A 22,652-nucleotide genomic window follows, 5' to 3' on the forward strand; every position below is an offset into this window, starting at 1 on the left:
GGGCCATTGCCACTCTTGCTCCGGCAGTGGCCCGCTTTCTCTCTTGAAAATGTACTATCCTGGGGCACCTGGGTGGCTCAGTCGTTAAGCATCTGCCTTCGGCTCAGGGCGTGATCCCAGAGTCCTGGGATCGAGCCCCACATCGGTCTACTCCGCTGGGAGCCTGCTTCTTCCTCTCCCACTCCTCCTGCCTGTGTTCCCTCTCTTGCTGGCTATCTCTTTCTGTCAAATAAATAAAATCTTTAAAAAAAAAAAAAGAAAAGAAAATGTACTATCCTAAGTATCTACTCAATAAACTCCATCTCCCCATTCTGATCTGGGGTCTCTAATTCTTTGGTGTACCTGGGACAGGAACCAAGCAACCCAGTGACATCAATAGGTCATATTTATGTCTTTCATAGTTTGAAACTTTATAGAAAGTAACAAACACAGAATTTGAACCCAGATACCTCTGACTTTAAAGCTTCACTTTTAACCACTGTTCTGTTTACCAGTGCATAGGCAGCTCCTGCCCATGGGAAGGGAGGGGACTTCCAATATATGTGAGGTTCTTGAGCAGACATAGAAATATAGCAAATAAGTTCTCGTTTAATTACTGTCTTAGTTCGGGCCACTATAGCAAAATACCACAAACAGATGACTTAAACAGCAAACATTTATTTCTCACAATTCTGGAGTCTGGAAAGTCCCAGATCAAGTGCAGGCAGATTTGGTGTCTGGTGATAACTCTCTACTTGGTTGGCAGACAGTTGCCTTCTTGCTGTATCCTCACATGGCACAGAGAGAATGAGGGCTCTAGTCTCTTCTTCTAGGGCACTAATCCCATTATGGGGGTTTCACCCTTATGACCTCCTTAAAACCTGATTACCCCCCAAAGGCCCTGCTTCCAAATATCATCACATTGGGGATTTAGGGCTTCAGCATATGAAGTTGGGGCACAGACATTCAGTCTCCATAACAGATACATTTTGGTAACTCCAAAGAGAAACATTCTGTTCTTTGTAATTCCTTTCAGTAATTTTTTTCCAAAATAAGATTCCTCATAGAACTTACACTTACCGGCTTTTTGTCATTAGAATCTTCTCTTTGGTCTGCATTTTCCCCATAGGCCTCTGACAGCCAAGGTTTTCTGTTAGGCTTCTGGGATATCCTAACAGACTATTTTAGATTCTTCAGTGTTCCCTAACATGAAATCTCTGTGCCAGGTCTCTTTTATTCTTTGTCTCTTTTAATCTCTGTTTTCTGCCTTTTTCCCCAATGATGAAATATATTTATTCTACTCATACTGTGCTGTCTCTGTGATTTTGAAGCTAACTCACTTTAAGAACTTTCCATGACCATCCTAGTTAAGTGGAAAGATCTAAATCTACTTTTATTCCTTTTCTGGGATCCTGGGATCAGTCTTAACATGAAAGTTTACCTGGACAGCAACAATTGGCTATAGATGGTCCATATGTGGTTCCCTCCTCATCCCCTCCACCATAATACAGAGAGTATTTGAAGTCTTTGACCATCCTATCAATACTGGCATTTCTGTTTCCTTCACATATTATCCTTGGTTTTCTTCTATTTGTTTTCACAAATAGTTTCCTTTTGGAGTAGCCAAAATTAGCATCAGTAAATAAGTCAAGAGAAAACTGAGATGTATTGTAAATTAGGCCTTTGTTTTAAGAGTACCATCAAAACAGTGGGATTCTCTTGTTGTACTAAATATGTGGTTTTTGAATTTTTTAAAGACTGTAATTTACTCATCATAGGTGTTTGAATCTGAGCACTGGATATATATATTCCAAAACACTGGCTTGGAAAAACACTATGTGCTAGACTAGGAATGTGGTCATGATACTTTGGCATCTCATTCCTTATTCAGAGCCTGCAGCATTGCCTGCTTGTGAACATGGAAAGTGTCACCAGGTACTCAAAGAAGACCAGCCAGAAGAGCAGGATCCAACCACAGCTCTTGATGGGATGTCCCAAAGATCTGATGCAGCTTGGACTTGGGATGCAGTGCTGCACTCAGCCAGGCTCTCAGTGAATACATTCTTCTCATCCTTGGTTGTGTGTGTGTGCGCTTGTGCACATGCACACGCCTGCAGGCACTCCTTTGTAATTTTCTTAAAGCTGAAGGAGTTCCTGCCTGCACAGCATGAGCCAAAGGGTTTATCCTTTCCTGCTGAAAATCATTTGACTCCCACTCTTCTGGCTGGCTGCCTTTACCTAGGAAAAATCACTTAAGAACCAACACAGCTTCCACATTAATCTGACATAATTTCTCTTTTTACCAATTATATGTGAACTAATTAATTTTCTGGAAACTTATATAGCAGGACAAATTGTACATTACCATCTTTTATCATAGTCCCAAAGGGAAGCCTACTCTTTCTTCCCATGGTACTTTTTTTTTTTTGAGTGATCTCTGCACCCAATGTGGGACTCGAACTCATGACCCCATGATCAAGAGTTACTTGCTGTATGGACTAAGCCAGCCAGGTGCCCCAAGAGAGATCTCTATTACTGCAGAAGGAAAACATTGACTATGTTGGTCTTAGAGACTATTTAATAACTATACCTATGGTTATTTTCACTTTAGTGTGAATTTGCTTCAATGCCTGGCTTCAAAGGACAAGTTGACTGTCTTATTGGAGGCTAATGTAGGTGGTGACTTAAGTTGAAGCCAGTGCTCATTTACTGTTCCCCAAATTCTAGGGTTCTTACAAATTATCCTAATTCTGTTCTGCTGGTGCCCTATAAATGGAACAACAAAGCCAGCATGACAGCACATCTGTTTACAACGTGGTTTACTGAATATTTTAAACCCGCTGCTGAGACTTATTGCTCAGAAAAAAAAGATTCCTTTCAAAATATTACTGCTCATCGGCAATATACCTGGTTACTCAAGAGCTGTGATGGTGAGCTACAACAAGATGAATGTTGTTTTCATGCCTGCTAACACAACATCCATTCCGCAGCCCATGGACCAAGGAATCATTTTAACATTCAAGTCTTATTACTTAAGGAATACATTTCATCGGGCTAGAGCTGCCACGCATAGTGATTCCTCTGATGGATCTGAGCAAAGTAAATTGAATCTATTCTCTATATTTGTAAGCTCTGCTTGCTTTTTGTTTTTAGACTCCACACATAAGTGAGATCATACAGTATTTATCTTTTTCTTTGTGACTTCCTTCACTTAGCCTAATGTCTTCAAGGTCCATCCATGTTGCAAATGGCAAGATTTCATTTTTTTTATATGGTTGAATAATATTCCGTTGTATATATATATTTGCCACATTTTCCTTACCCATTCATACATCAATGGACATTTAGATTGTTTCCCTATCTTGACTATTGTAAATAATTCTGCAGTGAGGTAGAGGGTGCATGTATTTTCAAATTAGTAATTTCCTTTTCTTCAGATAAATACCCAGAAGTGGAATTGCTGAATCATGTGGTGATTCTATTTTCAATTTTTTGAGAAATTTCCATACTGTTCTCCATAGTGGCTATACCAATTTACATTCCCAGGGCACCAGGGTTCCCTTTCCTCACCAGCACTTGTTGTCTTTTGTCTTTTTGATAATGGCCATAGAATGTATAATTTTAAAAGAGTTTTTTAATTAATCCCTTTGCATATTTTTGCATTAAGATCTGTTTTCCCATTTTAATTCAAATAGGATGACTTTTAGAAGTACACACCGAAGCAAGTCCGTTCATCTTAAAGAACAATTTACAAAATGATTTGTTTAGTTGTTAATTGCAGTAATTGTTTAGATGAGGTTGTAGTTGGTGTGGCACAGTAGTAATAACAGCTAACATTCTTTGGTTTGTTAATACATTTCACATGCATTATCTATTTTAATCCTCACTAGTACTCAAATATAGGTAATATTATCCCCGTTTTACCAGGTGAGGAAACTAAAGCTTCGAAGTGTTAAAGACCTTGCCCAAGGCTTTGAAACTCTAGAAGGTTGCAGATCCAGACTTGAAGTCCCGATCTTTCTGCAGAGCTCATACTTAACCATCTAAGCACAACTGCTCTGTTGTTGCTTTCCCAAGCAACTGAAAGTCATGAGTTATTGCTGTAATGGAGAGAGGGTGTCATTATAAAGTAACAAGGCTGATTTGAAAAGTTGCGTGCTCCTCATTCTCTTTACTATATAGTCATCTTTATTTTAAGATTTATCATATTATCATTTCTAACCATCCTAAAGTACCTGAGCATACGGTGAACGTAAAAGGATGATGATGTATGTTTACGATAGGTTTTTTCTTTTTGAATTTTCTTTTTAAAATTGATGATCACGGAGTTCCAAAATTAAATTGTTTGAAAAGATAGACATTGAAAACTTTAGCTTTCATCTCTGTCAGAGTCTACTCCTCCATCCTCTCTCAACCCCCGTAATATCCATTTTTAGTTTCGTGTTTATCCAGCCACTGTTTATGCAGCTATAAGCAAAAGGGGGAAATATGGTGCTCCCTTTCAAAGATGCATTTTCTACAAATAGAGTCTGTTTTTTTGCTACCTGCTTCTAGTTTTCAATGAGAAAAAAATCTCATTCACAAAGTTTACTCTTTCTAGCAGTCCTCCTCTACAGTTTAGGGCTTTTCCTTTGGGAAGTCTAATAACATGCTTCAGGAGTTTCTGTCACAGGTGGTGTTTTTTTTTTTTTTTTTAATTCCTTAATGTAGATGAATGAAGTAGACTAGGTCACAGTATATTTGAAAATTATTTTGAGTAGAAAAAAAGTCCCCCCAAACTGGACTACTCCTCAATGTAGTCTGTGTTTGTATCTGATTCTGAAGGTACAGTATATCGACTATGGTAGCATTCATTAAAAAATAAAATATGATTTTTCTAATGATGAGTATCCGTTTTTGGTTAAGTCCAATGGCTAACGTTCCTTTCTTCTTTTTCATTGTAGTTGAGGCAGTCCCAGTCCTACTGCACAGACACAGAATGTCTTCAGGAATGTAAGTAATGATGGGACAGGAGGAGCCTTGGCACTGGGGGCAGAGTTAGAGGACACATAACTGAATATTTGTCAGAAATTTTTCTTACAGTTTGCTTATTAAGGAAATGGTTCTCAATAATGTATTTCCTACTTAAATATTTCTTTTTTTAACTTAAAAAAATTTTTTTGCCTCAAAAACAAACTGGTCATTGAAGAAAAATTTTAAAATCACAGATAAGAAATGACAACTTGGTGCAAAAGCTTTCAGATCTTTTTCTTGGCAAATATATGTGTAACAGTGCACTTCCGGCTGGTCGAACTGGACCATCAAGGATGCTAGTGCAAACCCCTCCTTCACCCTTTCTCTAGCATCTGTTTGCATCTGTTGGCAGCTTTGGGAACTTCTGAATGAAGGAAGGAAGCCGTTCTTTCCTATGATTTGGAAGCTTTGGGCCTTTTGGCTTGGGCATTGGCGTTCTCGAGAGCATAGGCAGTTGGGAAGTTTCTCAGTGTGGCTTTATGGGCAATGTTGATGGTAAAGTGAGAATGACAGCAGGAAGAAGGATCCTGCATTGTGAATATAGCTGGTAGACTTGGTGGCTTTTTTTTTTAAAGATTTATTTTAGAGGGAGAGGGAGTGCACAGGCACGTGTGCACTAGTAGGGGGAGGGGCAGAGGGAGAAGGAAAGGGGAGAGAATCTCAAGCACACTCCCCACTGAACACAGAGCTGACTTGGGGCTCGATCTCACAACCCATGGGATCATGACCTGAGCCGAAACCAAGAGTTGAAGGCTCAACTGACTGAGCCATGCAGGTGCCCCTAGACTTGGTGGCTGTTAGGTGAGACATCATATTTTCAGGACACAAATAACTTGAGGGGAACTAATAACCAACATTTAAGCCAGTTCTGTCTTATGCCATAATAATTTCACTAAGAATGGAAGTATGACATTAACAGGAGGGTGAAACCTGGCACAATTAATCTCAAATACACTTATGAAAATGGGATCACTTTATGTGTGGTTTTTTTCACTACTGTATTATAAACATATCAGTATATATTTATCTTAAAAATAGTAACTGACTAATAATACATTTTGGGGATACACCAGTGTTTATTTTTTTAAAGAAGATTTTTTTAAATTTATTTATTTTAGAGAGTGAGCATGTGCATGCAAGTTGGGGAGGGGCAGAGGGAGAGTGATAGAGAATCTCAAGCAGACTCCCTGCTGAGTGCAGAGCCTGGCACAGGGCTTGATCTCATGACCATGACATCATGACCTGAGCTGAAATCAAGAGTTGGACAGTTAACTGACTGAGCCACCTAGGCGCCCCAGGATGTACCAGTGTTGAAATTATTTCCTTTCATTGGATTCTTAGGGTGCTGATGTATTTTTTGCTATTACAAATAATAATTGAGCAAACATCCTTTGTATGCACATTTTTAAATTAATTAAATTGTTTTTTACCTTTTCCTTCCACTTCACTTTCTCCCACCCTTCATCTCCCTCTGGCAACCACCAGTAGTTTCTTTGTGTCTATGAGCTTGTTTTGTTTTGTTAGATTCCTCATATAAGTAAGATAATATAGTATTTGTCTTTCTTTGTCTTGCTTATTTCACATCCATCCATGTTGTCACAAATGGCAAAATTTCATTGTTTTTTATGTCTGAATAATATTCTGTTGTATATATATATACACCACAAGTTCTTTATCCGTTCATTCATTGATGGACACTAAGATTGTTTCCATTTCCTAGCTATTGTAAATAGTGCTGCATTGAACATGGGCATGAATATATCTTTTTGAATTAATGTTTTCATTTTCTTTGGGAAAAACCCAAAAGTGGAATTGCTGGATCATATAATGGTAGTTCTTGTTTAAATTTTTTGAGGAACCTACATACTGTCTTTCATAGTGGCTGTACCAATTTCCATCCCTACCAACAGTGCACAAGGGTTCTTTTTCTCTACATCCTCACCAACTCTTACTTCTTGTCTTTTGGGTAATACACTTTCTAACAGGTATGAGATGATATCTCATTATGGTTTTGTTTGCATTTCCAGATGATTAGTGATTTTGACCTGTTGGCCATCTGTGTCTTCTTTGAGAAAATGCTTATTCAAGTCTTCTGATGGTTTTTAAATCAGATTGTTTGTTTTTTGCTATTGAGTTGTATGGGTTCTTTGTATATTTTGGATATTAACACCTTATATATGATTTGCAAATTTTTTAAAAAGATTTACTTATTTTAGAGAGAGAGAGAGCACGTGCACGTGCTCAGTGGGAAGGGACAGAGAAAAAGGGAGAGAGATTCTTAAGCAGACTCTGTGCTGAGTATGAAACTTGATGTAGGGCTTGTTCTCATGACCCTGAGATCACGACCTGAGCTGAAACCAAGAGTTGCATGCTTAACTGACTGTACCACCCAGGCACTCCCCCCCCTTTTTTTAAAGAACAAATAGCAAATATCTTCTTGTATTCAGTAGGTTCCCTTTTTATTTTGTTGATTGTTTTCTTTGCTTTGCAGAAGTCTTTTAGTTTGGGGCACTTGGGTGGCTTAGTTGGTTAAGTGTCTGCCTTCAGCTCAGGTCATGATCTCGGGGTCCTAGGATCGAGCCCCACATGGGGCTCCCTGCTCAGCAGGGAGCCTGCTTCTCCCTCTCCCTCTGCCTGCCACTCCCCCTGCTTGTGCAGTCTCTCTGTGTCAAATAAATAAATAAAATCTTAAAAAAACAAAAGAAGTCTTTTAGTTTTATATAGTCCCACTTGTTTATTTTTGCTTTTGTTGGTTTCACTCTTGGTGTCCATTTCAAAAGGTCATTGACAAAAAATACTTGCCTGTATTTTCTTTTAGGAGTTTTGTGGTTTCTGGTCTTACATTAAAATCTTTGATCCATTCTGAGATAATTTTTGTGTATGGCTTAAGATAGTGATCCAGTTTCATTCTTTTGCGTGTGGCTGTCCAGTTTTCTAATACCATTTATTGAAGAGATTGTCCTTTCTCATTTGTATTTCTGACTCCTTCGTTGTAAATTAATTGATCATATATGCCTGAATTCATTTCTGAGAGCAAGAGCAGGGGGTAGGGGGAAAAGCAGGCTCCCCACTGAGCAGGGAGCCAGAAAGGGGGGCTCGATCCCAGAACCCTGGGATCATGACTTGAGCTGAAGGCAGACACTTAACCCAGTGACTGAGCCACCCAGGTGCCCCAATTATGTATATGTTTTGAAGGCAATAACATATTTTAATTACTGTAGCTTTGTAATAGAGTTTGAAATCAGGGAGTGTGATGCCTTCAGCTTTTTTTTTCTTCTTTCTCAAGATTGTTTTGGCTATTTTGGGTCTTTTGTGGTTTTATGCAAATTTTAGGATTGTTAGATTTCTTTGAAAAATGCTGTTGGGGGGCGCCTGGGTGGCACAGCGGTTAAGCGTCTGCCTTCGGCTCAGGGCGTGATCCCGGCGTTGTGGGATCGAGCCCCACATCAGGCTCCTCCGCTATGAGCCTGCTTCTTCCTCTCCCACTCCCCCTGCTTGTGTTCCCTCTCTCGCTGGCTGTCTCTCTCTCTGTCGAATAAATAAATAAAATCTTTTAAAAAAAAAAAAAAAAAAAAAAGAAAAATGCTGTTGGAATTTTGGTAGGGATTGCATTGAACTATAGATTGCTTTGAGTAGTATGGGCATTTTAACAATATTAATTATTCCAGTACATGAGCATGGAATATCTTTTTATTTGTGTCTTCTATGAGTTCATTCATTAATGTCTTATAGTTTTGTTTTTTTTTTAAGATTTTATTTATTGATTTGACAGAGAGAGAGACCACAGCAGGCAGAGGGAGAGGGAGAAGCAGGCTTCTCGCTAAGTGTAGAGCCTGATGCGGGGCTTGATCCCAGGACGCTGGGATTATGATCTGAGCTGAAGGCAGACGCTTAACTGACTGAGCCACCCAGGCACCCCTAATGTCTTATGGTTTCAACATACAGGTTTTTCACTTCCTTGGTTAAATTTATTCCTAGGTATTTTATTCTTTTTGATGCAATTATAAATGGTATTATTTTCTTAATTTCATATTTTGCTAGTTTGTTATTAGTGTATAGAAACACAACAGATTTGTGTATTGATTTTGTATCTTGCAATATTACTGAATTTGTTTATTGGTTCTAACATCTTTTTTGATGGCATCTTTAGGGTCTTCTGTATATGTCTGTATATAATGACACTTTTACTTCTTTCTTTTAAATTTGGTTGCCTTGTATTTCTTTTTCTCACATAATTGCTGTGGCTAGGATTTCCAATGCCGTGTTGAGTAAAAGTGGTGAACATCCTTGTTGTGTTGCTGATTTTAGAGGAAAGGCTCTCAGGTTTCATAGTTAAGTATGGTGTTAGCTGTAGGCTTTATTATGTTGAGGGACATTTCCACTTTGTTGGGAGTTTTTGTCATAAATGGATGCTTAGTTTTGTCAAATGCTTTCTCTGTATCTGTTGAAATGATCATATGATCATATGATTTTTATCCTTAATTTTGTTAATGTAGTATATCACATTGTATGATTTTTGGATGTCGAGCCACCTTACATCCCTAGAGTAAATCCCACTTGATCATGATGTTTGATCTTTTTAATGAATTGTTGAATTCCATTTGCTAATATTTTGTTGAGGATCTTTGCATCTGTGTTCATAAGGGACATTAGCCTGTAACTTTTTTTCTTGTGGCGTCCTTGCTGGTTTTCATATCAGGGTAATGCTTGCTTCATAAAATGAGTTTAGTAGTATTAACGCCTAGTTTTGGATGAGTTTGAAAAGTATTGGTATTAATTCTTTTTTAAATGTTTGGTAGAACTCACCAGTGAAGCCCTCTGGTCCTGGACTTTTGTTTGCTGGGAGGTTTTTGATTACTGATTCAGTCTCCTTAATAGTTATCAGTCTGTTCAGATTTTCTGTTTTACGATGCGGTCTTGGTAGGCTGTAAGTTTCTAGGAGTTTATTCATTTCTTCTAGGTTGTCCAGTATGTTGGTGTTTGATTATTCGTACTAGTCTGTATGAATGATCTTTGTATTTCTGTAGTATCAGTTGTAACATCTCTCATTTCTGATTTTAGTTGAGTCCTGTCCCTCTTTTTTTGGTTAGTCTGACTAAAGGTTTGTTTGTCAGTTTTTTTTTTTCTTTTCAGAGAATCAGCTCTGAAATCTCAGTTGTATCAATCTTTCTGTTATCTTTTTAACTTCTGCATCATTTATTCCTACTTTAGTCTTTGTTATTTCCTTACATCTACTGACCTGGGCTTCATTTGTTCTTTTTTTTCTTCTAGTTTTTGAGGTGTAAAATTATATTGTTTGAAACTTTTCTTATTTCTTGAGGTAGGCATTTATCACTGTAAACTTCCCTCTTAGAACTGCTTTTGCTGCATCCCATAAATTTGGGTGTTATATTTCCATTTTTGTTTGCTTTGGGGTAGTTTTTGATTTTATAAAATTTTTTTCTGGGGCACCTAGCTGGCTCAGTTTGTAGAGTGTGCAACTTGATCTCAGGGTCCTGAGTTCAAGCCCCATGTTCGGTATGGAGCCTCCTTTAAAAAATAAAAATTAAGTTTAATTAATTAATTAATTAAAATAAAAGTGGGAGAATACTGTCTTTAAAAAATTTTGTTTTTTCTTTAATCCACTTGTTCAGTAGTGTATTTAATCTCTACATATTTGTGAATTTTCCAGTTTTCTTTATGTAATTGATTTCTAGTTTTGTATTGCTGTGGTTGGAAGAGATGCTTGATATGATTTCAGTCCTCCTAAATTTATTAAGACTTGTTTTGTGGTCAACATATGATCTGTTCTAGAGAATGTTCTATGTGCACTTGGGAAGAATGTTTATTCTGTTGCTTTTGTATGGAATATTCTGTATATACAGTTAAGTCCATCTGGTCTGGTATGTCATTTAAGGCTGATGTTTCATGCTGATTTTCTGTCTGGATGATCTGTCCATTGGTGTAAGTGAGGTATTGAAGTCCCCTACTGTTACGGTATTGCTGTCTGTTTCTCCATTTAGGTCTGTTAATATTTGCTTTATATATTAGGTACTCCTATAAATATTTACAAATGTCATATCCTCTTATTGGATTTACCCCTTTGTCATTATGTAATGTCCTTACTTGTCTCTAATAGTCTTTGTATTAAAATTGATTTTGTCTGATACAAGTATAGTTACCCCAGCTTTCCTTTGGTTTCTATTTGCATGGAGTGTCTTTTTCTGTGCCTTCACTTTCAGTCTGTGTATGTTATTACATTTGAAGTGAGTCTCTTACAGGCACCATATAGCTGGGTCTTGTTTTTTTTTAATCCATTCAGCTACTCTGTGCCTTTTTTTTTTTTTTCCAGGTGAGCTCTACACCCATTGTGGAGCTCGAACTCATGACCCTGAGATCAAAAGTTACATGCTCTACTGACGGAGCCAGCCAGGCACCCCACCACTCTATGTCTTTTGATTGGAGAATTTAGTTTGTTTGATTGGAGAATTTAGTTTAAGAGTAATTAATGATAGGTATATACTTGCCATTGTGTTCATTGTTTTCCTGCTATTTTTGTAGTTCCTTTCTGTTCCTTTCTTCTCTTGCTTTCTTCCTTTGTGGTTTGATGACTTTCTTTAGTGTTATGCTTATATTTCTTTCTCTTCATCTTTTGTGTATTTACTGTAGGTTTTTGTTTTGTGATTACCATGATGCTTACATATAACAACTTGTAAGAGTCTACTTGAAGTTAATAATTTAAGTTTGATCCCATTCTAAATCCCAACATTTTAACTCCCCCTGCTACATCTTATGTACATTTTAAGGCTTTTGGCATATTATCAAATTGCATTTATTTTTTATTTTTTTAAATTATTTATTTATTTATTTGACAGCCAGTGAGAGCGGGAACACAAGCAGGGGGAGTGGGAGAGGAAGAAGCAGGCTCCCAGCTGAGGAGCCTGATGTGGGGCTTGATCCCAGACTGCTGGGATCACGCCCTGAGCCAAAGGCAGACGCTTAACGACTGAGCCACCCAGGCGCCCCCCAAATTGCATTTATTAATAGGCTAGTTGCTTATACTTACCATCCCTGAATCTGAGCTCTATTTTATTTTGTATATGATGGTTGGTGGTTCCTCCACTCCTGATTTCTTTGTTGTTTTTTCTGTAGCATTCATTAATCTACAACGTGCCCTCTGATAAGCAGCTCAAAAATTTCCCCTAGCAGGCAAAGCTAAAACCTGTTTTTCTAGTTGAAAATAATCTTACTGAACTCCTTATGGAAAAACAAGTATTTATTACATTTGTGGTATTTGCAATGCTTGAGCCAGCCCCACCTTAAGCCCAAATATGCTCTTATTTCTTTGAGTGAAATGTCATTTCCTTAATCTAAATATAGAGACAAAACTCTAGAGCTTAAATATTAATTTAGTTATATTGCCCAGTTTTTCTCCCCTGCTGCTTTTAGCATTTGGTGGAAATCCTTTCTGAAAGCCATGTTTTTAAATGGTTTATGCAGTTGTTTCCTGTGGGCGATAAAATTTCGTTTCTTTGAATTCTAAATTTTCTCCAGTGAGTTTATGCTGTTTTCATAAAATATATATTAATCAGGAGTTCCTACAGTCCCTCTTCAGGTTCGGTAATTTACTAAAATGGCTCACGGAACTCAGGAAAACAGTTTACTTACATTACCAGTGTATCATAAGGGGTACAATTCAAGAACAGTCAAATAGAAGGGTTGGACTGGGTAAGTTGGAGGGGTGCAGAGTTTCCCTGTTTTCTCTGAGTGTGCCACTTTCCCAGTACCTCAAGGTATTCACCAATTAGGAAGCTCTCTGAACCCCATTGTTTAGAGTTTTTATGGAGGTTCCATTCTGTAGACATGAATGATTAAATCATTGGCCATTGATTAACTCAGTCTCCAGCCCTTCTTCCTTCTGGAGGTTAGGGAGTAGAGCTGAAAGTTCCAGCTCTCTAATTATATGGTCCAACTCCGGCAACCAGACCCCCTCCTGTAGCTCTCTAGGGACACCAAGTTTACCTTATTAGCATAAAATCAGGTTTGTTATTAATAACAACAAATGACATTTCTCTCCTCTCTCTCAGGAAATTCCGAGAGTTTTAGGATTTTTGTGCCAGGAACTGGAGTGAAAACCAAATATATATTTCTTACTATATCGCAATACCCATTGTGCCTGCCATGATATCATGTTCGTGCATTTGAGATGATTTAGTTGAATATATTACTTTGTGTTGTAGCAGAATTTAGCTGCAATGTATTAGCAGATTCAGTTGCTGCATGATTCTATATGTTGAACTAACCTCCACGTCGTTGTGGTGTTCACCCATAGTTTTGTTCTCTAGAGCAGTACAGAGCAAGTCTGCTCATGCTTCAGAAAGACTGCCTTTCAGATAAAGTGTTGTTTGGAAACTGGCTTTATCACTAAGTTAATTCTGGAATAAATCAACTTGAAAACAGGTAGCTGTGCTGAGGATAATGTAATTATTCTCTACAACCCCAAAATTGCGGAGTTAAAGCCTCCTGGTGCTAATGCACCGTGTTTACTGTTGTTCTAGTTCTACTTTTCCATTGGAAACCTGTATCAGTTTATAGAAATAATCCTTTGTGATCTACCAGCTCTTAGAGCACCCCCTCTACTCTTTCATCTTCTGGTGTCCAGCTAAGTTAATGGCTTTATTCTGAATTCTCCATTCGGCAAGCTATTTGTAACACATTTGCTTATAACTAAAGACTTCAACCTTAAGCAAAATAGAATGCTGAACTTTGCTGTAAAGTCCTTTTACATTTTTTGATTTGACATCTTTCCAGACCATAGAGTAAGAAGTATTTACTCATAAGGCATTTTCTAGGCAGTAAGGGAACAGATTTTATATCTCCCATGTGATTGTGCCCCTTAATATTCGTAAGTGCCAAAAAGTTCTCACAATAAAAACCACAGTGGCCAGAGCCTGTTTACCTCTCTATACTAACTTTAAAATAGCTGCTCCTTAGGGCGCCCGGCTGCCTCATCAGAAGTGTGTGTGTGACTCTTGATCTCAGGGTCGTCAGTTCAAGCCCCACGTAGGATGTAGACATTACTTAAAACTAAAACTTTAAAAAAAAATTTTATAAAGGTGTCCCTTATACTTGTTTGTATTTGCCGCATGTAGTATGCGGGAACTTGAGTAGCATAGCTGTTTTGAAACTTTATGAGGAAGTGAGTCATATCATAAGGCACTGCAGATAATCACAGAAAGCCTTCAGTGACTCCATTCATCTCTCTTTCTGAATATTTCAAGAAGTTCAGGTCAGTTCAGATACCCAGTATCTCCAACCCTGAAATAGTTTAGGGCTACCTTTTTATAAATTAATTAATATCCAGTGAAAAGTTGTCTTCCTATTTATATTCTCCCATCTACCCAGGTGCTGTCTCCAGGTTTTATTAGCTTTTTATGTATCTTTCCAGAATTTATGTATGTACAAGCAAAATGTATATTATTTGCCCCCTTTCTTTGTACACTGTTTTTTTACCTGCTCCCCTCCCCCCAGTCAAAAACAAATAGCATATCTATGGAGACTTCCCTCAACATTTTTTACAGTTTCAGAGTATTACAATTTATAATTGTGCCATAATTTACTAATCAGACACTCTTGGCAGGCATTTAGATTTGTTTCTAGGGTGTTTTGTTTCGTTTTGTTTTAAATAACCTTGCACTTGGTGCACCTGGGTGACTCAGTTGGTTGACTCTTGATTTTGGCTCAGGTCATGATTTTGGGGTAATGAGATCGAGCCCCATATTGGACTCTGCACTGAGCTTAGAGCCTGCTTAAGATTCTCTCTCTCTCCCTTTGCCTAACCCCCACCACTTGCTCACAACCCCCCCTGAAAAAAATAAATAAAAAAATAAAATGATTTCCCAAAATGATATTTAAATAACCTTGTACAATATGCCCATATGAAAATATATTCTAGAGCCATCTTAATTTTGTGGGACTAATATAAACAAAAAAACACTGTAGTCAAGAGGTTCAACTTTAATTGATTCAGCTATTATTCTTTATTGTGAGGTGGACCTTGAGTTATATGGGAGAATAGAAGAAATGATCTTATCAAACTTTGAAGGTTAGGAAAACTATATCCATTTAGCCCTTTTTTTTTTTTTTAAAGATTTTATTTATTTATTAGACAGAGATAGAGAGCCAGTGAGAGAGGGAACACAAGCAGGGGGAGTGGGAGAGGAAGAAGCAGGCTCATGGTGGAGGAGCCTGACGTGGGGCTCGATCCCATAACGCTGGGATCACGCCCTGAGCCAAAGGCAGACGCTTAACCGCTGTGCCACCCAGGCGCCCCTAGCCCTTTTTTTAAAAAAAAAAAGATTTTATTTATTTGAGAGAGAAGAGAGCGAGAGAGAGCATGAGCAGGGAGGAGAGGGAGAAGCAGTTTCCCTGTGAGCAGGGAGCCCAACGTGGGGCTCAATCCCAGGACGCCGAGATCATGACCTGAGCTGAAGGCAGACGCTTAACTGACTGAGCTACCCAGGTGCCCCAAGCTGCCGCCGCCGCCTTTTTTTTTTTTTTTTTTTTAAGTGGGCTCCACACCCAGCACGGAGCCAAATGTGGGGGCTTGAACTGATGACCCTAAGATCAAGACCTGAGCTGAGATTGGATGCTTAACCAACTGAGCCACCCAGGTGCCCCTCTTAACCTTTTTAAGTAGAGAAATTTTACTACACGTTATCACCCTTCAGATATTTTAGAGGCATCCTTAACTTTTTTTCTTCTCCCTTCTGTCAGTCTGGTCAGTCACCATGCATTACATCTTCCATCCTAGTACCATTTGTATTTGACCCTTTTCCATTCCCACTTCAGCACCTTATCCAGCCTAGTTATTCACACCAGGATATATCTGCACTCAGACTTTTCTGCATGCATAATATTGGTAATGGCCAATGTTTATTGAATACCTCCTGTGTACTAGGCACTGTACTAACTGCTCCTTATGTACTGATCATTTCAATCCTTTCAACTACTCTCTGAGATTATGGTAATATTTCCATTTCACAGGTAAAGAAATTGAAGCACAGAGAGATTATGTAGCTAAGAAGTAGTGGAGTCAAACAGCTCTGAGATGGTCTCAGTTCTTAAAAAGTTAATGTCCTGAGGAGCTTGGGTGGCTCAGTCGGTTAAGCGTTTAAACATCTGCCTTTGGCTCAGGTCATGATTCCAGGGTCCTGGGATCGAGCCCTGCATCGGGCTCCCTGCTAAGCAGGAAATCTGCTTCCCCCTCTCCCTCTGCATCTCCTCCCGGCTTGTGCTTTTTCTCTCTCTCTCTCTCTCTCTCTCAAATAAATAAAATATTTTTTTAAAAAAAGTTAATGTCCTAATTAGGACAAATAGGAAACCATTCCTTCAAACTAGGAATGCTACACTAGCCTGGAGTAGAAAGGAAAGAGTGGGCTGAGAAAATGGAGATTTTTTACAGAAGAGAGGGATGTAGGTGAGTAAATGGAGGTTACTTGGAAGAACATATGAGACGGGGAAAAGTCATGAGTACCCCACAAGGACTGAGTTTGTAAAATTGGCAGATGCTGTCAGCCAGACCAGCATGGAACTGGTGTCAGATTCATTTGGAAAGCTTTTCAAATTTTGTTGGTTCCTGACCCCATTCCTGAGCTGCTCCAGAATTTTTTTTTTTTTAAAGATTTTATTTATTTATTCGACAGAGATAGAGACAGCCAGCGAGAGAGGGAACACAAGCAGGGGGAGTGGGAGAGGAAGAAGCAGGCTCATAGCAGAGAAGCCTGATGTGGGGCTCGATCCCAGAACGCCGGGATCATGCCCTGAGCCGAAGGCAGACGCTTAACCGCTGTGCCACCCAGGCGCCCCTGCTCCAGAATTTAGATGGTGTGAGGGAGGGCGGTAGAATCTGTGGTATTGATATCATCACAGGCCAGGGAACCACTGACTAAAGAAGGCAGAAGATGATGGAGTTGACTGGAGCAGGAGGATGCTTTTTCTGAGAAATACTAAGAGTTAATATGATGAGTAGGGCCAAGTCACATGAGGAAAGGCCAGGCTGAAGAGTTCAGAGTTGAAGAAGTCAGCACTGGAGAGTGAGACACTGGGTTAGTCGGCAGATGTGTTATAAGCAGTGCTGTAAGCAGACGTTTTCGACAGCAGTATCAGGAAGGAAAGGCAGCAATAAGAACCAAGCTAGGAGACAGTTACAGGAAACTGAAAACCATAATATCACTATGAGACTCTTACAAAGGAGTAGACGTTTTGCTATGGCCGCTTTGTCTAAGACATGAATTAGTAAATTTGTGATCTGAGGTTCAACTAAGAATATTTTATGTGCAAAGAGTATCAAAAAATAAGAGACCTGGGGTGCCTGGCTGGCTCAGTTGGTAGAGCATGCAACTTTTGATCCTCGAGGCTGTGAGTTTGAGTCCCACATTGGGGTGTAGAGATTACTTAAAAAATAAAATCTAAAAAAAAAAAAAGTAAGAGACCCACTTTCCAAATTGAGCGATATGTAAGAATTGACTTTGGGGTTGTACTTCTATACAATTAACCTAGTGTTTTATTTCTGAGAGAGAGGGGCACCATAACAAGTGATAATAAGTAGAAGTCACAGTTATCTTCTTTGACTAACTTTAAATAATCTAAGTTTTACCTGTTAGTTACGAATTTATTCATCAAAAATCCCTTCTAAGTCTGTATTTTCCAAATTTACTACTCGCAGGACCTTTCAGGACTCTGTCTCACTCTGCGGTTTTGTCAGAGATTCTGGCATGGCAAAGAGATTAAGAACACAGGCTCTGGAATGAGACCAACTGTACTAAAATCCCAGGTTGGCCACATACCAAACTATATGACATTGAGATTCAATCTCCCTTTTCCCCAGTTTCCGAATCTATAAAATGAAAATATGATAGAACTTACCATAAAATAAGATTGTTAGGATTAATAGTTGGGGCGCCTGAGTGGCTCAGTTGGTTAACTGTCCGACTCTTGATCTCAGCTCAAATCTTGATCTCAGGGTTGTGAGTTCAAGCCCTGTGTAGCCTACTTAAAAAAAAAGTTAAAAGAATTAATAGAGATGATGCCTGGTTCAAAGTAACCACTCAAATTTTAGCTATTATTTAGTAATAGAAATAATAGTGTTTGCTTTTAAAAAAACATCACTCTTGGAGCAGCATAGAGGATAGAATTAGAGAAGGCAAGAATAGGTAGGAGAGCTCAGTTAAGAGGCCATCACAGTAAACCAGACAAGAAGTGATGCTAGCTTGAGCAGGTATGGAATGCCACTATAAGTAAATTTGATGGGGTGCCTGGGTAGCTCAGTCAGTTAAGCATCTGACTCTTGATTTTAGGTCAGGTCATGAGATTGAGTCCTGCATTGGCTCTGCACTGAGCGTGGAGCCTGCTTAAGATTCTCTCTCTCCCTCTCCCCCTCCCCTTGCCCCACTCACATGTGCATGCACATGCATGCTCTCTCTCTCTCTCTCTCTCAAAAAAAATGTAGATAGATTTGAGTGATATTTAGGAAGTAAAATTGACAGAAACTTAATGGAGTAAATAGAAGGTCATTGAGAGAGAACAGTGGATTTTTTTTAGGTTTCTGGCCTAGGCATCTGGATGAATGGAGACCCAATTTGGTGGGGCATGGATGATGGGGCTAGGAGAGATTTTTATGATTTTAGTTTCGGATATTGAGTATTTTAAGTGCAAGGTAGGATTTAGTCATTTGCATTTTTAAGAAGCTGCTGAATGGGTGGAATGTATACCACAGTTTAAGAACTGTTGTTATGAAAGGACGCCTGGGTGGCTCAGTTGGTTAGGCGTCTGCCTTCAGCTCAGGTCATGATCCTGCTCATCAGGGAGCCTGCTTCTCCTTCTCCTTCTCCTGCCTGCTGTCCTCTCTGCTTGTGCTCTCTCTGTGTCAAATGAATACATAAAATCTTTAAAAAAAAATAACTGTTGGTATGAAGTTAAAAAATAGATGTAGACGTATAGTTGGATATTTGGTCTGAAGTTCAGAAGAGTTGGGGTTGGGTATATGTAAATTTAGAGGTAGTCTGCATACAGAAGGTAAATGAAACCACAGGTGAGGATGACTGTGTGTGGAGCAAGAAGAGAAGGGAATCTAAAATTGACCATGAGAACTCCAAAATGTAAAAGCCAGGAAGAGGAAGACAAGCATGTATGGAGTGGTGAGTGTAAGAAAGAAGACTAGACAGTGGTAAGGCAAGAAGACAAAGGAAGAAAGTGCTTTAAAAAGGAGAGAGTGGTCGTGGAAAATGAGCACTATGATTATCCATGAGGCTTACAGGCATGGAGGTTTACAGGTGACCTTTTGAAGAGCTGTGTACAGGATGGAGGTGGGTACCCCACCTGAAGAGTGAACGGGACGTTGTGAAATGTAGTCATTTCTTAAGATATTAGCTTCGATAGCTGGACAGGGAAAGGGTTTGAGGGAGGGATTTTTTTTTTTTTTTCCTAAGGTGGGGGAATTTGATTGTGTTTAAGTGATTTCCAGGCTGGCTGCCACGGAGCGGGGTGTTGAATACATGAGAGGGAGGATAATGGATAAGATCTCTGCAAGAGCAATGGGACCCGAAGCTCAAGTGGAGAAATTGTCTTAGTTATGAGGGGAGGCATGTTTAGTATAGTAGGAGAGAACAAAGAAAGGAATGGATATGGATATAGGGGGAAAAAATACTGATGCATTGTATGATAACACAGTTTTGGTGACCTGGAGTTCTGTTTTCTGTTTCTGGGGAAGTAATGGGGGTTTGGACAAGAGGCCACATTTCTATCTAGCCTGCTCTTGGGCCAGCCCAGCAATTTGCTTGACTTTTGTTCCCTTTGGTCACTAGCCCTTTGGCCTCAGTAAGGCCACCCATCCCTTCCGTTTCTTGGAAGTGAGACCTGGGCCCATGTACCCCAGTGCAGTGCATCAGCCTAGTTTGAACTTCTTGTCTGGATTTCTTTTACTTTTTCCCCAGGCAGGGAGACTAAAACTAAACAATTATGGTCCTGATGAACTATTTTAGTAACCACGTAGATATATACTATGTTTTTCTTTAGAAATCTAATCTATATTTGTCATTTTTAATAACTGAGTTCTCTAGTGTACATCAATTATAAGCTTGTTTTATTTATCAGAAATTTATTAAGCTCACATTGTGGGCCAGGCACTATGCTAGGCACTTGTTAATAATGGATTAAATAAGATATGGCTGCCTCAAGGAGCTGGGAGAGACTACTACCAACACACACACCCCTGACTTTTTTCACTTGATAAATTCATAGACTTCAGAATATCTAGATCTGGGGGCGCCTGGGTGGCGCAGTCGTTAAGCGTCTGCCTTTGGCTCAGGGCGTGATCCTAGCGTTCTGGGATCGAGCCCCACATCAGGCTCCTCCACTGGGAGCCTGCCTCTTCCTCTCCCACTCCCCCTGCTTGTTTTCCCTCTCTCACTGGCTGTCTCTCTCTGTCAAATAAATAAAATAAAATCTTAAAAAAAAAAAAGAATATCTAGATCTGAATGCAACTTTTTTTTGCAAAAAAGGGCCAAATTACTATCTCTTTGAGACTATCATGAAAGGCATCTTTCATTTATGTATTATACAACCCAGATGGTCCCTTTTCCTTATACTCTGTTACTTGTTCATGCTGCTTCTACAATTAAAATGCAGAATTTTCCCCTCCTGAAGTAGATTGTTTTTACTGTACATCAGGTGGTCTTAACCTGGGTTTTGTAGATCTCAGTGTATCTAGGGATTGGTGGTTTTGTGGGTTAATCGACCTTCCCAAATTATATGCAACATTGAATGTGTATACATGGGTTCTTAGAGTAGAAACTCTCAAAGAATTCTGTCACACCAAAATATTAAGAACCACTGTACAATTACAATCCTTATATAATAGGTTTTGTCCTATGACTATTTCATACCATTTACTATTTAGATTTTCTCACAAGAGGAAAGGGAAATTGAAGGTGTGATATTTCATAATTGCACTTCTTAAAATTTATACAATTTTTTAGTATTGATACAACTTTTGAAATTGGCATTTAAACATTAGAATTTCTTTTTACATTATCTAACAATATTATAAGAGTTTTTGTTGCAAATATATTTTTTGTTTGTCTTTAGTACCAGGGCCCTCTGGTGATAACGGCATCAGTATTACCATGATCTTGATGGCCTGGATGGTTATTGCAGTGATCTTGTTTCTACTGAGACCTCCTAATCTAAGAGGATCCAACCTAACTGGCAAGCCAACCAGTCCTCATAATGTAAGTGTTGTGGATTAGAAATTCATTTGGGTAGTGGATAGGGGTATGGCCTGGGAATGGGAGTAGTTTGTTGAAATACCAGAATTAGCAAACGGAAGATTTAACCCACAGAATAAATTCTTCCAGTACAGTCCTTGTAAATCTTGCAACCTGCAATGGCTTAGTGTTCATGGAGTTACATACAGAGAAAAGCACAGACCAGTAGCCCAAAAAGAATTTTAAAACACATTCCAATCTTCACTCACATTCCAGTCTTTCTTAATATAAAAAATGATCCAGTTTGTAATAATCCACAGCAGTATTTCTCAAATCTCAGTCTTCCACTCCCCAGTTCCTCATAGTTGATCCCTTGCTTCTCATGGTTCCAGCTCCCTAAATTCTCTTACTAGCTACAGTTCAAATGTTTTTCCCTCTACTTCATTTTCTCCCCTTCTGTTTTAGCTAATAAATACAGTAAGAGGCCCTGAGCCTATCTGGTGAAATCCTGTTTTCCTCTTGTTTTCCCATCCAATTTCTCTTAAACTCTCTCAGTTCTGCATCATAATAGATCAACTGAACTGACAAAGGAGAGGTAGGATCATTCATGTTGGTAAATCTTGATAGTCATGATTACTACCATTTTTAGAACCTTCTAGATAAAAAAATATGGTAAATAAAGTGACCCAACAGGGAGTTTTTTGGTGCTGTCTTTAACAGAAACTTCATTGAAGAATTCCTTTTAATTGTTTTGAGAACTGGTATTTATATTTTTTTCTTTTCTACTTGCCTTGGATATTACCTCTTTAAAGATATTTACATGATGAATTCACTTGTTGAACACCAAGTTATCCCACTAATTCCTGTCTCCAAGCTTCTCCCCATGTGGAATTCTTAAAATAATTTCTTTTTTTCCATAATCTTGTATTGCTAATATTAGAAGTTTAGGTAAACTAATTCCTTACGTAGGAGAAAGCAAATGTGGAATGATAATTGGTCAGTGCTTTGGTTTGTTTAGGAATAGAACATTTAGATATGTAGCCATGCTGACTTTAAGAAAGAAGGCATCATTAGCACTATATAAAAAGCCTTAAATTTGTTTTTTGTTTCACTTGGAGAAGAAGGTATGTCTTAAACAGCTTGTATATTGTCTTGATAAGATGCTTTCTCTTTGGTGTTTTTTCTTACTTTCTAGATACAGTTTTATTACTTTCATATTAAAGAGCAACTTCCTCAACATTTGCAGCTAAAGAAATCCAACTTAATAAGCTGGCCTAGAAGCCATCGAAAGGGACAGAACTTTAAGATGACAGCCCCTAAACCTTACTTCGTTTTGGCCAGCAGTTCTAGAATAGTAGGCCCACCACCCTAGGAGTAAGCAAGAAAACATGTTGACTAGTTTCAAGTAGAAAACTG

At 38.7% G+C, this 22,652-nt stretch overlaps 1 protein-coding gene across 3 annotated transcripts in view; it reads left to right on the forward strand.

Moving 5' to 3' along the window:
• SMIM14 (small integral membrane protein 14) overlaps positions 1-22,652 on the forward strand; it is a 75,534-nt gene that overhangs the window by 49,085 nt on the left and 3,797 nt on the right. For all 3 annotated transcript variants that reach the window (XM_040625080.1, XM_040625081.1, XM_008701418.2), the window contains 2 exons: positions 4,923-4,971; positions 21,118-21,260. In XM_040625080.1, the coding sequence (XP_040481014.1) occupies positions 4,923-4,971; positions 21,118-21,260 (192 nt within the window). The remainder of the gene's footprint in view (positions 1-4,922; positions 4,972-21,117; positions 21,261-22,652) is intronic.

This window comes from Ursus maritimus, unplaced genomic scaffold (assembly GCF_017311325.1).
Source record: "Ursus maritimus isolate PB19 unplaced genomic scaffold, ASM1731132v1 scaffold_8, whole genome shotgun sequence".
Taxonomy (NCBI): domain Eukaryota; kingdom Metazoa; phylum Chordata; class Mammalia; order Carnivora; family Ursidae; genus Ursus; species Ursus maritimus.